General features: G+C 39.5%; 1 protein-coding gene across 1 annotated transcript in view; it reads right to left on the minus strand.

The window, feature by feature from the left end:
* Positions 1-3388: 3388 nt before the first annotated feature.
* CARD11 (caspase recruitment domain family member 11) overlaps positions 3389-17645 on the minus strand; it is a 173998-nt gene continuing 159741 nt past the window's right edge. Inside the window, exons 19-24 of the mRNA XM_089691646.1 lie at positions 13495-13587; positions 12097-12214; positions 11007-11186; positions 9493-9617; positions 6636-6751; positions 3389-3828 (exon numbers count right to left, since the gene is read on the minus strand). Coding sequence (XP_089547772.1) covers positions 3633-3828; positions 6636-6751; positions 9493-9617; positions 11007-11186; positions 12097-12214; positions 13495-13587 — 828 coding nt within the window. The 3' untranslated portion in view covers positions 3389-3632. The remainder of the gene's footprint in view (positions 3829-6635; positions 6752-9492; positions 9618-11006; positions 11187-12096; positions 12215-13494; positions 13588-17645) is intronic.

Raw genomic sequence — 17645 nt, forward strand, 5'->3', positions numbered from 1 at the left:
GGCCATTAAATCAGCATTCAGATTTTCAGAAAATTATCAAAAAAGATCCTGAGAAAAATGTTCTTTCATCCACATATACGTAGAAATTACTTTCTAGCCTTTTTCTAGACGCAACAGGGTTGATTTACTAAAGGAATAGTGCATGTTCACTATGCAAGGGAATTGCCACTTGGCTTGGTGAATGCATATTGAATCGCGTTCAAGGAAAATGGTGAAAAAAAAGATTTTTGCTTGAACATGATGGGCTGGTGCAAGTCAGCAGAGCTTCACATCATTCACTATACTAAGGAAAATGTTCCTAATTCTCTTGCAAAGTGATGATATACATTGCTTAAGTGATCAGCCTCTTTGCCTTAAAGTGGTTGTAAACTCTGTTTTTTAATTTTACCTACAGGTAAGCTTCTAATAAAGGTTACCTGTAGGCAGAGGCGGACTGACCATTTGGAAACTCGGGCACTGTTCGAGGGCCCAGGGTCAGTAGGGGGCCCCATGAGATGCCCCTGGTACCTTTTTCATAGGCTTTTTTGAGTTTGGGCAAGGACACAGGGGCCCCATGATCCCCTATTGCCCGGGGGCCCCATGAGTTGTCAGTCCGCCCCTGCCTGTAGGTAAAATGAACATTTCCCAAACATGCATTTAATCTGGCACATGCTCTCCAGAGGAACTTGCATATCCATGTAGTTCCTTCAGAGCTGTGTGCTATGGCCCGGGACACCTGCATAAATGCACGGTAGTGACGTCATTGTGGCCCGGCCTGTCAGAAGGCCGGAGCTCGCGTACTCGAAAGGAAGGCGGGGGAAGAAGGAAGCCTCTACAGCGGTGACATCGCGCCACTGCAGGGCTTCGTTTTAAGGTAGGTTTTACATAAGTGCTAGTATGCAATGCATACTAGCACATTATGATATTACCTTGCAGGGGACTTTTTTTTTTGTCTGCGGTTTACTACTGATTTAGGTAAATAAACCCCATCGCTTCTTAAAAGTTGAAGATTATTTCAGAAAAATCACACGGTTTACCAGCACCATGCTCTGCCAAAAGGAATTCCTGCATCTTGGTCCACCTGTGACAAAGTCAGCATATTTTTTATGTAAAAGTTCATGCAGAAATGTACCCTTTCTGTTTGATTTCTTTGCTATTTATCTAGACCAGTGATCTTCAAATTGTGGCCCGGGGGCCGGCTGTGGCCCTTTGCTTGCTTTTATCCGGCCCTTGGGGCAACATTCCATCAACTGACTTCAACAATGGGACATCATTCCTGCCATTGACACCAACAATGGGGCACAAATCCTCCCAGTTACACAAATAATAGTATACAGTTTCACCCAATATCACCAACAATAGGGCACTATTCCTCCCAATTACATCAACTATGGGGAACTATTTCTCTCACTGACACTTAGAATGGGGCACAATTTTTCCCAAAAACACATTTCTTCCACTGACACCTACATTGGGGCACAATTCCTCTCATTGATACCAGTGCTGGGATACAATTCTTTCCAATGACATTAACCATGGGGCCTCTAATTAACACCAATGGTGGGGTACTGTTCCTCCCACTGACACCAATGACAGTCCATTATTCCACCCACTGACACCAATGATGGGGCACAATTTCTCCCACTGACACCAACAATGGGCCACAATTGCTCCCACTGACACCAACAATGGGCCACATTTCCTTCCACTTCCCCTATGATGGGACACTGTTCCTCCCACTGACACCAATGATGGGGCACAATTTCTCCCACTGACACCAACAATGGGCCACAATTCCTCCCACTGACACCAACAATGGGCCACATTTCCTTCCACTTCCCCTATGATGGGACACTGTTCCTCCCACTGACACCAATGATGGGGAACTGTTCTGTCCGCTGACAACAGTGATGGGGTACTATTCCTCCCCTAATTCCAAACATCGGGCTTTGTTCATTCCCAGTGAAGCCAGGACATTTTCTTCTCTGACTTCACTCAGGCTGGCCCCCCTAAAGTCTGAAAGACAGTTAACTGGCCCTTTGTTTAGAAAGTTTGGATACCCCTGATCTGGATGCATGATGTCAGGAAGAAGGAAAATGGGAAATTTTTTCACTACATCCCTGGAACTTCCTTTCTTAGTGCATCTCCATGGCAGCATACATACTGTCTCTTCTGGGACTCTCAGTGAAGTTATGCATGTGTGTGTGATTTGCTGTGCTAACCATATATTATAAATAAATTATAGTACACAATAGAGATATAAGTGCAATAAAATAGTGCAAACAATAAATACTTAATCACATTGCGAAATGATTCAAACATAAACATACAGAATAAAGCATATTCAAAATATTATTAGGTCATAAAAATATCAGTGTCAACGAGAAAAAACCTATTTGCATTGAAGAATAAACAAAATATATTAGTGATATAAAAGTGATATCAACTCCACAAATTGTGACAATACAATGCAAATTGAAGTAAAAATGAATTAAATGCTCATATTGTGCAAAATGAGTCATTCACCAAAGCAAAAACTGGAATCTGCATGTTTAATAAATTTACTTTTTTACTCTGTGGATTATCTCTTGTCTATGTGAATTTGTGGGCATGTTCAGGCATTGTGAGAATCCTGGAGGAAATCTTCTGTGACCTGAAGGAGCATTATACCCTATTCAGTGTGTGCTTTCTGACATCATAAGCACTTTTTACCACTCTGTGTATAAAGGTCATGTAGCTTTGGTAAGCTGCTTCATTTTGCACAGTGGTAGGGTTTTGCACGGAATTCCCTTTACACCACTATTAAATCACAATATATACAGCACTTGTGAAGATATAATGACTTTTTCTTATCCGTATACTATTTTACATTCTTTGGATTTTGGATTCATTGTATGGTCACAACTTGTAGAGTTGGCATCACTTTTATGCTAAATACACAATATTTAGTTTATTCTTCAATGCAAATAGTTTTTTTTTGCCTGCACTGATCTTGCCACGCACTATAGTATTTTGTATATGCCATATTATTTATGTTTGGATCATTTTGCGCTTTGATTAAATATTTAATATTTGCACTGTTTTGCACAATAGATACCCTATCGATCATGTATCTATCATATGTGGTTAACACTGCCCATCATATACATATGCATATTTGAATATTTGCTATCAGGATATAGTGCTAGCAGCTTTCCTCTATTTTTCATTTTTATTTGATATTTTTCATTTTTTAATTGTAGTTGTTGTGACCTAAACTTGGATTTTTATACATATATATCTCAGGAAAGTTAGTTGAGGCTCTTCTTTGAGAAAAACATACTGTGGTGTTGAGGTGGTAGAATTCCAGCATAGACATACTGTATATGGCCATGGAGATGCATGAAAAAAGGAAACTTTCAGTAGATAGTGAAATGGTTTGTCAATTTTATTTAAAATTTTAATACGCCAAAAGCTCATATAGCAATTCCCTTAATCTTCCTTTAATCTCCTCTTTTCAGTCCTTTTTCTTTAATGTTAACAATATACATTCTGTCACATGCTGTACATATAATTAACTTATTAATAAACATTTCTCATTTATATGAACATGCAAAATACAATGTTATGGTTTGGGGTATGAATATGACAAGTGTTCATTTCATTTAAATAAGTTAATCATCTATCCAAATGGTTTTCCGCTGCTCTTCTGAAATTCTTTCCTTGATTACTCTTATAAAATCATCAGTGGTGTTCCATGCATCTGCCTCTATTGTTGCATAGAGACAAGGAAGAGCTTCAAGTTCCTTCTCCTTTTGCCGACATGTACGTAAAAACTCCTCTTCATTCTCTTGTTTTGGAAGTAGCCTCCTGCAATAAAAAACTTTTTTGTGAAATTTCATATCATAAAAAAAGAAGTTTTCACTTTAGGTACAATAACATTTTAGGCGTGAGCTCCAAAAGTTAGGAGTAAGTTTTTGGGGGCCAGTAATATTGTGATGGCCTGTGCCATTAAAATCTTCTTTTTGACATATACTATGTGCCTTCACCAACACCGACACCAGTTGTGCTCTCACCTTAGATTTTTGACTACACAATTAAGTTTGGTCAAAAATAGCTTGCGCCCATTAAATGGACATATATTAGTGGCAATACCTCTATCAAGACTCTCCTTCACTGCTGATTCAGCTCCATCCTTCTCCTACGCTCAGCACACATATAGGAAAAACATAGGCAAACCAATAGTGCTTTATTGTTTAAAAAAACTGACAATTTATTATACTATACAATGGCCACTAACGTAATGCAGGTGTTCCATTGCACCAAATATTGCACATATGAATAAACAATTCTAAAACCGGAGCTGACATCCTCAGGCTCTAATGGATCTCACCGGACTCCTCTCCGTGAGCACTCTACGGGACAGGTCAGCTGACCGCGAGCATCGTGACGTCAGGGATATCCCCCTGAGGAAGCCACGTGTCCCTGTGGCGTAACGTGTAGGGGAGGGACTTGGTGACATCACAACGCTCGTGGTCAGCTGACCTGTCCTGGAGAGTGCTCAAAGAGAGGAGTCTGGTGAGATCTATTAGAGCTTGAGGGTGTCAGCTACGGTTTTAGGATTGTTTATTCATATGTGCAATATTTGGTGCAATGGAGCACCTATATTATGTGAGTGGTCATTGTATATTATAATAAATTGTCAGTTTTTTAAACGATAAAGCACTACCAAGAATCCCATTGTTTCATAAACTGTAGTGGTTTTTAAACTACACGTTTTTAACATATCCCTTGATCTATAGCCATGGCAGAACGCTTAACCATAAAATGTGACTATGTTTAAAGTAGTTTTGTTAAAATGGGGAAGTTTTAGAACCCTATTTCAAATATCTATTGCTGTCTGTGTTATTAGGAAGATTTCCTTTCCCTTCTTGTCCTAGAAACATCATAGGAAATTAGTAGAAATCCCACTCTACTCCTGATCTGGTTACAACAGTAAAGTTTTCGATGTCCCCTAACTTTATGTCCTGGGGATAACCATCATAACAAATATTGGTGGTGGGTCCTCTAATGGGGACACAGACAGTACTAAAATCCTTTAGCAGTTGTAACTATGCTGATAAATTTTAAAAACTAGAAAATGATGGGCAGGATTCTAGCCCTCTTACCTTCCTTATCAAAATTACCCATAGACTATCATACCTAGGATCAGGGGTGTATTTACTTCAAGGATGTGTTGACAGCATATGCCATTCTGGCTAAATCCCTGGCTCACAGCAAGGATGAGTCATTGTTTACGCCAATGGGTGCTGGCTCCTTAACAACCAATGTCTCATCCCTGCTGCTGACAGCAGGGATGAGCCACTGGTTGTTAGGACACTTGTGGGTGCTGACTCCTTAACAACCAGCAAAAATGCTTGTAATGTGATTTCCAATGTTATACAATTCTGTGTGACTCAAATTGTATCTGAAATCGCACTAGTGTGAACCTTACGGTCTCCGCATCACATCATTTTTGGGGGATTCCGGGATAGACCCTTGTTTGTCATGAATTAGGTAGAAAATGTTAATTCTGGAACTACCTAGTCTATATTAATAGCATTGTTTGTTTTCTAAAGATTTTAGCATTACTTCTTTTTTTTTTTTTTCAAATTACCCTTACTGACCATGTAGGCCTTAACAACACACAAAACCATGCAACCTTAAGACAAAATACATCATGGTCGCCTTATATCTGATTTGTTTGTGTTTTGGAAAATGACAACTATTGCTGGTCAACACCATACACAAGGATGTTAGAAACCTGTCATGTGAAATACATGTGGCTGACATTGTTGATCCCCTTTTAGGGCTCATTCAGACAGCAGATTAGTGCTGCCCTCCTTGCAGAGCTGCTGGCAGATGCAGGTGCATTCATTTTGGAGCTGCTTGCAGGCAGTCCATAGTAATGGATGCACACACAACACTGACATGGACACAATTACATGTCAAAGTTTGATATGTGGGCAGGTGTGGGCGCAAGGATCCAAACACAGAGGCTCCTGCCTGCATGTCAAAGTTTGACATGTGATTGAGTCCGTGCCAACGCTGTGTTTGCATCCATTTCTATGGGCTGTCTGCACGCATCTGCAAGGAGGATGTACACATGTCTACCAGCGGCTCTGCACGGAGGACATCACTAATATGCTGTCTGAATTAACCCTAAGAATGCTAGTTGCTTGACTGTCATGTGATGAGGGGCGGACTGACCATTCAGGCTGGAGGGCCCGGGGTCATTAGGGAGCCCTTTGATAGGCTTTTTTGGGTGTGGTTTGAGTGTGGGCAAAGACACAGGGACCCCATAATCCCCTATTGCCCGGGGGCCCCATAAGTTGTCAGTCCGACCCTGCATGTGATACTTTGGTTCGTGAGTATCTGGTACAAAAAAGTGTACACCAATACAAGTCATGAACATACTTGCTCTTGGAAAGTAAGTCAGAGAATATTGATGCCAGCCCAGCATGCCAGCCATTGAACTGCCGTTTTCAGTGGGAGGACAGCAACGCGAGCCTCCTACTTCTCTCAAGACAGGTATTCTGTAAAAACTGCTGTCCCAACCACCTTTACAGTCATAACTCTTTGTCAATTCTTCATTTTTACCTTTGAAAGTGGGTATAGACATATCACAGAAACATTACCTGAACCGTTTCAAGTTTTTCTCAGAAACCCTGATGAAGAGGATGATGGGAAAAATTTTAGCCTTGATTAGTTCTTTTGCACATTCCAGTCCAACATCCAGTAAGCAGTGTTTATTCTACAAATAAAAACAGACATTTGATTTGTTAATTAAATAAAATTACAAAATAGAATTAAAATACTGCAGAATGTCCTTGAGTGAACAGCCTTCCCATAACATTTAAACTAGGAAAAAAGTGTAGCTGATGCTTGTCAGAATTGACTGGATAAAGCTCACTGCAAATGATTATCATATTGCAGATGAACATGGTACTGAAGCTAGACTGCAGCTTATTCCTAGTAACTCCGTGCCTTTAAATAACTATGAAACCTGAAGTGCATAAGTATGTTGGATAATATGGTGGAGAGAGTTAACCAGTGGTCCCCAAGTATCTTTACTAGGAGGTGCGGTTACAAATGTAACAATACATAATGTACCTGGACCAGACGGAAGTTGGTAAAACTATTAATATGTTCTTGATAATAGCCCAGTGCAGAAGGTGAAGATATTTTGAGTTGTATATAAATAAAGAACTGTTTAGTGGATAAAAATGGTTTGATATTAGCCATTGTACACCACAGAGATCGGTGGTATGCTTAGTTCTTTTAATCTACTTAGACGCAGTAAACTAGTCACAGAAGTGCGGTGAGACGCTGGCCACATTTGCCTAATGGTGTGTACCGATGATTTGAGACATTTTATGTGTCAAGCTTATTTACTTATACACTTGTGAGTGCAAATTGTAATGGGGGATTTGTTGTTTAATACATTTTTGAAACGGGATTACGCTATGTGGCTTGTTTGTTTTCCTCCCTTTGAGCTTTAGTGACTGCTTAACCACTTCTGCGCCTCCCTATAGCAAAAATACTGCTACAGGGCGGCATGTTGTGCAAAATCACACGTATATATATATATATATATATATATATATACATACATGATTTTACAGTTCCGGGTGGGGGCACACTGCCTCGGCTGTCAATCACCGGGTCCCAGACGGTGATTCCCAAAGGATTTCCAATGGGGGAGAGACCTGTATGTAAACAATACACATCTCTTCCCTGTCAGCTCCTGCACTGCTTTATATGGCTCTGCATAGCAGAGCCATACAAAGTAGTGTTCTTACAGTGTAAAACACACGCACAGCCCATATAGTAAAACAGCACACAGTTAACTCTTTGATCATGCCACATGTTAACCTCTTCCTGCCCAGTGCCATTAGCAGTGTCAGTGCTTTTTATTAGCACTGATCACTGTATTGGTGTCACTGGGGATGTCAGTGACACCAAGTCAGTTCCCCCCCAGTGTCAGAATGCCTGCCGCAGTCCCGCTATAAGTCGCTGATTGTCGCCTTTACTAGTAAAAAAAAAATCCAGTATCTATACCGCCATTTGTAAACGCTATAACTTTCACATAAACTAATTAATTTACATGTATTGGGATTTTTTTTTAGCAAACACATGGAGCAGAATACATTTTGGCATAAATTTATGACAAATTTTGATTTTTTCCAAAATTGTCTTTTTTTGTTTATAGCGCAATAAAAAAAAACGCACAGGCAATCAAATACCACCGAAATAAAGCTATATTTGTGGGAAAAAAGGATTTAAATTTCATTTGGGTGCAGCATTGCATGACCGCACAATTGTCAGCTAAAGTAATGCAGCACCGTATCGCAAAAAATGGCCTGGTCAGGAAGGGGGGTAAATCCTCTGGAGGGCAAGATTATCCAGGGGATTACCTATTAAGGATCAAGGGACCATTGGACAATGATATTTCCGTGCTAGACAAGTACTTATATCTGGTGAGTGAGGTTTCTGGAGGCGAAAGTGGCTCACAGATCCCATTGTGGTACTTAGAATGGAACTTACGGAGAGGAAATGTATTTATAATGGACTTTGATTTATATATATATATATATATATATATATATATATATAAAAGGACATTCATCAGTGGACTGTTCTTCTGCTCTTTCACTCACTTTATTTCACCTGGTGATGGAGAGTATAGAAGATTATTAATTGCAATATTACCCAAATTTGCTGTACTTTATTGATTCATTAATTTTTAGGTGTTTGTACGCTGTCTTGTGTGAAGTTGCTATTTGCTACATACTCATGTTATTAATATGTTTACAACTTAATTAAGACAGCTGCCTAATGTGTGTTTTTATACGTTCACCACAATTCCAGAAGCGTGTAGTATTACTCTTGGAGTGATTATTTAGTATAATTTTAGGCTTTTTTTGGCAATGTTGTTCTATAAAAATTATTTTATTTTCCATGCAATCTATAGACAAGAAAGACATAGAAAAATCACCAGTGTTTAAAAATATGTTTTCCTGTATATAAAAAGTACATTTTACATTTTGTTTTTTAATTTGTCCCATTTAGTATGACACTAATATAATGTTACTGGTACGAAGCATATCTAAGTTACTATATCTGAAGAACATATATTTAAAAATATATTTTTAAAAATATATATTTTTTAAATATATTCTTCAGATTTTTTTTTAACATATAAAAAAGTCATTTTAAGATATATTTTTACATATATTTGTAAATGCATTCCAAAAATGTAGATTTGTATTTTTAAAGACATACAGTATATTTGAATATACAGTAAATATATATATATTTATTGAAATATATTTTGAAATATATTGAATATGGCCAAAATTGTAGCATTTCAAATATATGTCAATATATTTGGGAAGAATATTTTTTAAATATATTTCAAATATATTCTTCTTCCATATGGGACTGTTCAGTATGGGAGTACACAGTCTACAAAGAATGTATTGATTACTGTACCTTTGCAACAACAGCTTCAATATTAGCAGATGTAATACATTCATAGGTACTTGTGTTCCTCTCTCTGGAGTAGATAATAAGCTCACATTCATGTTTCTTCTGAAATTCTGCCTTTGTTGCAATTTCTAGGATGAAACACATTTAATATTAGCACACGAATGTTAAGAATCAAAGTGTATCTACCGTATAGCTGTAGTTGTCGTTATCTATGACGTTGTGCACAATGCGTTTTTTGGAGTGATCCTTTTATTAGAATTTGCTGTTTGGATATGTTTGTACTAGAGCTGTGTACTTTTTCTGTCTTTAAAATTATAAAATGAAAATAAATTATACAAAAGTGTATCTATAACAATTTTTTTAAAATTTTGTATGGAACAGGGAATGGTTGAAACCAAAGTAAGTTTTTTTCTGTGTCCCAGTGTTCCAGAGACACAACAGGAATTGAGGGAACCATATAATTTTGGATATTCCCATCACTTTCTGATGATGTTCACTAAAACAGGCAGAGAGGATGAATCTGCCTAGTAGGAGTATAGCAATAAAAACCTGAAAGGGGATTCTATGCTTTCTCTACTATATCCAGAACCAAGCAAAAAAGTTTGGTCCAGAAATACTGTTTAATGTGCTAAACTTAAAATAACTTATGAACGGCACCTCTATGGTTACATACATAAATTTTCACTTTTTATGTGACCAGCTCTTGCTAATCATTTGCTTAAAGCCCAATTGAATCCTTAGTTTATATCATTCAAATACATTTGCAATGCATAAAAACAAAAGGTGTGCAAAGTTAAGTTTTTTTTTTATTTTAAAAAAGCAGCCACAGCCTGATTAGAAAAATCTGCCCCTGCCAGCAGCTTCAGAATGGAACCCTTGATTTCTCTGGAGAAGCAGTCATTTCTTTACAAGGTCTGAAACACCCCCTACAGAGCCAGACCTATAGCTCTGAAATGAGCAAAGGTCATGCTCCCTGCTGATCGGAGAGCTTTGGCCTCTGCAAAGAGATCACCGCTTCTCACAGAGAGCAAAGATGCCACCAGGGGTGTAACTAGCTTTAGTCATGTGCCCCACATCTAGTGCTGGGTATCCCAATACCACCCATGAAAGCCCACCATTTTTTTCTATTCTGCTGCCTATCAGACGTGCATTCTTTACTCCTGCAATATTCACTCCTGATAGCTGTACTCTGTGTGTTACTTACGCTTGACCTAGAGAAAAGTAGGCTCAGGATTTATTTAACCATACCCCTTTAAGCCCCTGCCACTGTTAGTGAAAGTGCTATAGTGTTACACACACCACATCATTACTCTTCTTAGGGTGACCAATCCTAGTTATGCCCCTTGGGTCCCATGCTGCAGCTGCTGGCAAGGTTCAGGATTTCTATTCAGGCTGTGGCTGCATTAGAAAAATTGTAATTTAGAATTTTTAAACTAAAAGTTCAGCAGGGTTTTGCATTAGAGCCCCATATTTACCTCTACTGATCCCGTGTGATTTGTTTTCCACATGTTATTTACCTGGCTTACACATGTTGAAGTCAAAAGCTCCAGGACTGTTTATGAGTTTTTGAATGATAGGCTTTGCCATTGTGCAAGGTGCAAACAGGACTGGTCTCTTTTTGTCAATGTGGATAGGGTGTACCAAACTGTAGGGCACTAGGTTAAAATTTTTTCTTAAGTCATTATCAGGATCCAAATCTAGAAAAGAAAATCATATGACAAGAGATTTCGAGGTTAGAAAGATGTAAATAGTAATTTTGTTTTTTCAGGAAGGATGAGCTAAAGGCCATCAACTATTAACACGTAAACTTGAACACAAATGTCAGTTAACGCTGGAGAAATATGTATATATAAAATATGCTGTGCTAAATACAAATAAATCAATCCTATCTAGTATCTCAAATCATATGCTCTATACCCATACAGCTATTATAAATCATCAAATGCAATAATATATGACGACCCAGTTCACATATCGCGTTAGTCAAAACACAGCTTCCTACTAGTGATTTGTGAGTGCGATTCACACACAGAAATGCGTACCGCATATACGGCTGCCCTTTCAAGTGAATTGTTGATTGTCACTCCAAGGAAGCTCAGGGACCAAATTTTGGCTCTGAGCCAGGAGTGATCTTGCACTCGTGTTTTGCCTTGTGACAATCACTTTGCATGTTTTGCCGGAATTTGGAATCACGGGCAGAATCACACCAATTCTGCCCGCGATTCCAAATCACCCATTTGTGAATGGGACTTTAGAATACTTCCCCTCATAGGGCTTTTCTTCTTCAAATCATTCCAGTGGCTCATTCTCCCAATCAGGGAGCAAACACTGGTTTAGAGTACTCAGACCAAAGAAAGATTACCTGGTCATTTATGTTGATTTTAACTTATATCTTGCAGCAAGCCCTTCACTCTACTTTGTTATTGGCTTGTAACAGGGACAATTTATCAGCTAAAATGATGTGTAAACCTTGATCAGCCAGTCATTTTAGTATGAGGAATGCTTATCAGGAACATATTTACCATACTCAATTTTATCAAATGTTCAGTTTGTTGTACAGATTACACATGATATCGCCAAAAGTTAATGACAAAACACAATCCATACCATCTTGTCTGTCTAATAAAAGTTTCATGGTCTCCAAGGATGGTGAGTTAGAGGACACCACGCGCAGACGTTCATTACTGTTCATCCTTTTATATTTGTTATCAGACCGATAAACAAACTGGAAAGACAAATGTGGCATGTAATGATGATATTCCCTTTCAGTACTTTAACATAAGGTAGACAGACATTGCCCACTGTGTAGCTTAGAAAATGCTTAATTAAAAAAAATGCTTCCCAATGATTCGTGCAGATGAAGAAATCTGTGATGGTACCAGGGGCGGACTGACAACTCATGGGGCCCCTGGGCAATAGGGGATCATGGGGCCCCTATGTCCTTGCCCACACTCAAAAAAGCCTATAAAAAAGGTACCAGGGGCATTTCATGGGGCCCTTACTGACCCTGGGCCCTCGGGCAGTGCCCGAGTGCTCGAATGGTCAGTCCACCCCTGGATGGTACGCATTATGGTTATCCAGTAATAGGTGACACCTGGAGCTAGTCATGAGGTGACCATCTGGGAGTTTTTTTTACCACAAACTTTAGGCTGCAACAAGGTTCTTCAATAATAGATGACCAAAAAAGGTGCACAAAATAAGTTCCAGTGTTTTATGAAACCTGTGATGTGCAAATAAGGGCTGTGGCATGACATAAGTAATTTTTGTGGCAACCTATTTCAGCTAGATTGGTGCAGCAGTCAAAATATGGCCTGGGCAAAGTATATAACCAAGTTCTAGATTGTACCCTTGGGCCTCAAATTATCAAGACAGAACTTCACCCTGATTATTAATTCCTCCCAGGTGAAAAGTTAAGATGAAGCAATACCTCGGAAAAACAAAGCCAAGAGGGTGTGACTGGGTTAAGCCTCTATGCTGAAGAAATAGTTTCTGAATGTTTTCTCAAAAGCTTGCTAATCTAGTGGTCAAATCGAGGTCCACATGAAGGCCCTGCACAAAAGTGATGCATCTCAGAAAAGGCAATTGTGTCTTTTCAAATATACAGTTTCTCTAGTTTGGCATACAGTCCATGAAACTGACCAATGCAGGATCCTAATATCACTTGCAGAGAGTTTTGGGGTGAGAAGAAAAGATTAAGATATCTTCATTGTACACCATCAAAACACATGTAGGTCAAGGTATTCACAGTAATGATACATAATCATGTACTAAGTGAAAAAAGAATGACCATGAATCCTCAGAACCCATAACTCTTGACTGATATACAGAAAAGAAAAAAAATCTTAAAACAAACTACATCTTTATAGATGGGAACTACCAGCATATGCTTTGTTATAATCATGTAAGTGTTCATAAGCAAAAACATAAATAACTAAAATTATTGTGCAGCACCGCAACAATTGTATATTATGGAAATAATACTGTAGAACTATTTGAAAAATGTACCGGAAATATTTGTCCAAAAAGGAAACTTGCTCTTGAAAGGCGAGGACTGCTCTTGGAATCCATTTGTGGTGACTCTTCTGGCTGAAGGGCGTTCTGCAATAAATAGTGAAATATTACAGATTACATAGTTACATTGTTAAACTGGTTGGAAATAAAGACACAGGTCCATCTAGTTCAATCAATAAAAAGGAAAAAATGTATACAATCCTATATACCTAATCCTATTCCCACAGTTGATCCAGAAGAAGGCACAAAACCCAAACAAAGCATGATCCAATTTGCTCCAGCAGGGGAAAAAGCTCCTTCCTGATCCCCCGAGAGGCAATCAGATATTCCCTGAATCAACTTTACCTATACATATTAGCATCCAGTTATATTGTGTACCTTGTACATTTAGGAAATAATCCAGATCTTTTTAAAAACAATCTGCTGAGCTGGCCAGAACCAGCTCTTGAGGGAGTTGATCCCACATTTTCACAGCTCTTACTGTGAAGAAGCCTTTCCGTCTCTTTTCCTCCAGACATAGAGTACCCCCTTGTCCTCTGTGATGACCTTAAAGTGATTAGTTCTACACCTAGTTCACTATATGGACCACCTATGTATTTATACATGTTGATCATAGCCCCGCTTAATCTACTCTTCTCAAGAGAGAATAAATTCAGTTCCTATAATAATTCCTCATAGCTGAGCTCCTTCATGCCTCTTATCAGTTTGGTTGCCCTTCTCTTCATTTTCTCCAGTTCTCCGATATCCTTTTTATGAATTGGTGCCGAAAACTGAACTGAATATTCCACAGAAGATCATACTAATGATTTTACAGGGGTAAAATGATGTCTGTCTTTCTCTCTGGAGTCTATACCTCTCTTAACCACTTGCCCTCCTGAGGATTTACCCCCCTTCCTGACCAGGCCATTTTATGCGTTACAGCGCTGCATTAGTTTAGCTGACGATTGTGCGGTCATGCAACGCTGCATCCAAATGAAATTTATGTCCTTTTTTCTCACAAATAGAGCTTTCTTTTGAAGGTATTTGATCACCTGTGCATTTTTATTTTTTGCACTATAAAAAAAAATGACAATTTTGAGAAAAAAACAATATTTTTTACTTTTTGCTATTAAACATGTCCAGTAAAAAAATGAAAAAAATTAAATGTCATCATAAATTTAGGGAAAAATGTATTCTGCTACATGTCTTTGCTAAAAAAAATCCCAATACGTGTAAATTGGTGTATGTGAATGTTATAGCGTCTACAAATTGCGCTGTAGATACTGGAATTTTTTTTTCACTAGTAATAACGGCGATCAGCGACTTATAGCGGGACTGCAGGACTATGGCAGGCATTCTGACACTGGGGAGAACTGACTTGGTGTCACTGACACCAATACAGTGATCAGTGCTAATAAAAAGCACTAACACTGTACTAATGGCACTGGGCAGGAAGGGATTAACATGTAGGGCGATCAAAGGGTTAACTGTGTGCTGTGTGCTGTTTCACAGTGAGCTGTGTCTGTGCCTTCAACTGTAAGCACACTGCTTTGTATGGCTCTGCTATGCAGAGCCATACAAAGCAGTGTGCTGGAGCTGACAGGGAAGAGAACTGTATTGTATACATATAAAATAAACTTATATATAAAATCTATATATAAAATCGAGCGCAGTGTATAGGTGTAAGTACGGTAGCTGCTTGCACAAAAAGGCACCTCGGGAACCTCCAAAGTAATTGATAAAGAATGAGAGTGCAGCGCTAACCCAAATAGCGATTAAACATATGATAGACCACATATGATAGTGGATCAGTAAAATGTCAGTGTAAGTTCATCAGATGTGCTGAAAATGCATACAGTCTCCAATATGTAAAGAACCAAAAGTAGTGACTTTCAGAAATGATAATAGCCAAATAATGCACTAACCAGATAACGCATATTAAAGCGCATGGAGCATTTAAGACCTGCCCCTGGTGCTCAGCCACTGTATCACTGGAGCCAGGAGATGTCATCTATAGGGTGACCACTAGATGTCATCTATCCGGATGGAAGCTGAGTCCAGCCACTGTATTAGAGGATCAGGCGGATGTCATCTATAGGGCGACCACTAGATGTCATCCGTTCCAGGAGGAGATGATGTGTACTCACACGATACGCGTTAGGGAAGTGCCAAGCTATTTATATCCTGTGTACATGTACCTCTGGTCTGGCCGTTTATGAGCAGCTGAACCGTTGTTAGTCCTGGGGCTGTGCTTAGCAAAGGACACATCTGCAAGTGACATCCCTGGATCCATGACACAGCTCCTCCTGGAACGGATGACATCTAGTGGTCGCCCTATAGATGACATCCGCCTGATCCTCTAATACAGTGGCTGGACTCAGCTTCCATCCGGATAGATGACATCTAGTGGTCACCCTATAGATGACATCTCCTGGCTCCAGTGATACAGTGGCTGAGCACCAGGGGCAGGTCTTAAATGCTCCATGCGCTTTAATATGCGCTATCTGGTTAGTGCATTATTTGGCTATTATCATTTCTGAAAGTCACTACTTTTGGTTCTTTACATATTGGAGACTGTATGCATTTTCAGCACATCTGATGAACTTACACTGACATTTTACTGATCCACTATCATATGTGGTCTATCATATGTTTAATCGCTATTTGGGTTAGCGCTGCACTCTCATTCTTTATCAATGTATTGTATACATACAGTTCTCTCCCCCATTGGTAATACTCGGCGAGTAATCACCGGCTGGGACCCGACCACACCCTACCTGGAAATGCAAAATCACATATAAATACGTGATTTTGCGCACCTCTGCCGCCCTGGAGCAGTATTTCTGTACCCCCCTAGTATGTACAGTCATGGCCGAAATTGTTGGCACCCTTGATATTTCTCCAGGAAATCATGTATTTCTCACGAAACGTATTGCATTAACACATGTTTTGCTATACACATGTTTATTCCCTTTGTGTGTATTGGGACAAAACAAAAAAAGGGAGGAAAGAAAGCAAATTCGACATAATGTCACACAAACCTCCAAAAATGGGCTGGACAAAAGTATTGGCACCCTTTCACAACTGCGGATAAATAAGAATGTTACAAGCATGTGATGCTCCTGTAAACTCACCTGGGGCAAGTAACAGGTGTGGGCAATATAGAAATCACACCTGAAAGCAGATAAAAAGGAGAGACGTTCACTTAACCTTTGCATTGTGTGTCTGTCTGTGCCACACTAAGCATGGACAACAGAAAGAGGAGACGAGAACTGTCTGAGGACCTGAGAACCAAAATTGTGGCAAAATATCAACAATCTCAAGGTTACAAGTCCATCTCCAGAGAACTAGATTTGCCTTTGTCCACAGTGCGCAACATTATCAAGAAGTTTGCAACCCATGGCACTGTAGCTAATCTCCCTGGTCGTGGACGGATGAGGAAAATTGATGAAAGATTGCAACGCAGAATAGTCCGGATGGTGGATAAGCAGCCCCAAACATGTTCCAAAGACATTCAAGCTGTCCTGCAGGCTCAGGGAGCATCAGTGTCAGCGCGAACTATCCGTCGACATTTAAATGAAATGAAACGCTATGGCAGGAGACCCAGGAGGACCCCACTGCTGACACAGAGACATAAAAAAGCAAGACTACAGTTTGCCAAAATGTACTTGAGTAAGCCAAAAGCCTTCTGGGAAAACGTCTTGTGGACAGATGAGACCAAGATAGAGCTTTTCGGTAAAGCACATCATTCTACTGTTTACCGAAAACGGAATGAGGCCTACAAAGAACAAAACACAGTACCTACGGTAAAATATGGTGGAGGTTCAATGATGTTTTGGGGTTGTTTTGCTGCCTCTGGCACTGGGTGCCTTGACTGTGTGCAAGGCATCATGAAATCTGAGGATTACCAAAGGATTTTGGGTCGCACTGTAGGGCCCAGTGTCAGAAAGCTGGGTTTGCGTCCAAGATCCTGGGTCTTCCAGCAGGACAATGACCCCAAACATACGTCAAAAAGCACTCAGAAATGGATGGCAAAGAAGCGCTGGAGAGTTCTGAAGTGGCCAGCAATGAGCCCAGATCTAAATCCCATTGAACACCTGTGGAGAGATCTTAAAATTGCTGTTGGGAAAAGGTGTCCTTCCAATAAGAGAGACCTGGAGCTGTTT

The sequence above is a fragment of the Staurois parvus genome, unplaced genomic scaffold (assembly GCF_062004578.1).
Source record: "Staurois parvus isolate SC_StPar_1 unplaced genomic scaffold, SC_StPar_1.0 ptg000022l, whole genome shotgun sequence".
In the NCBI taxonomy this organism is placed as follows: domain Eukaryota; kingdom Metazoa; phylum Chordata; class Amphibia; order Anura; family Ranidae; genus Staurois; species Staurois parvus.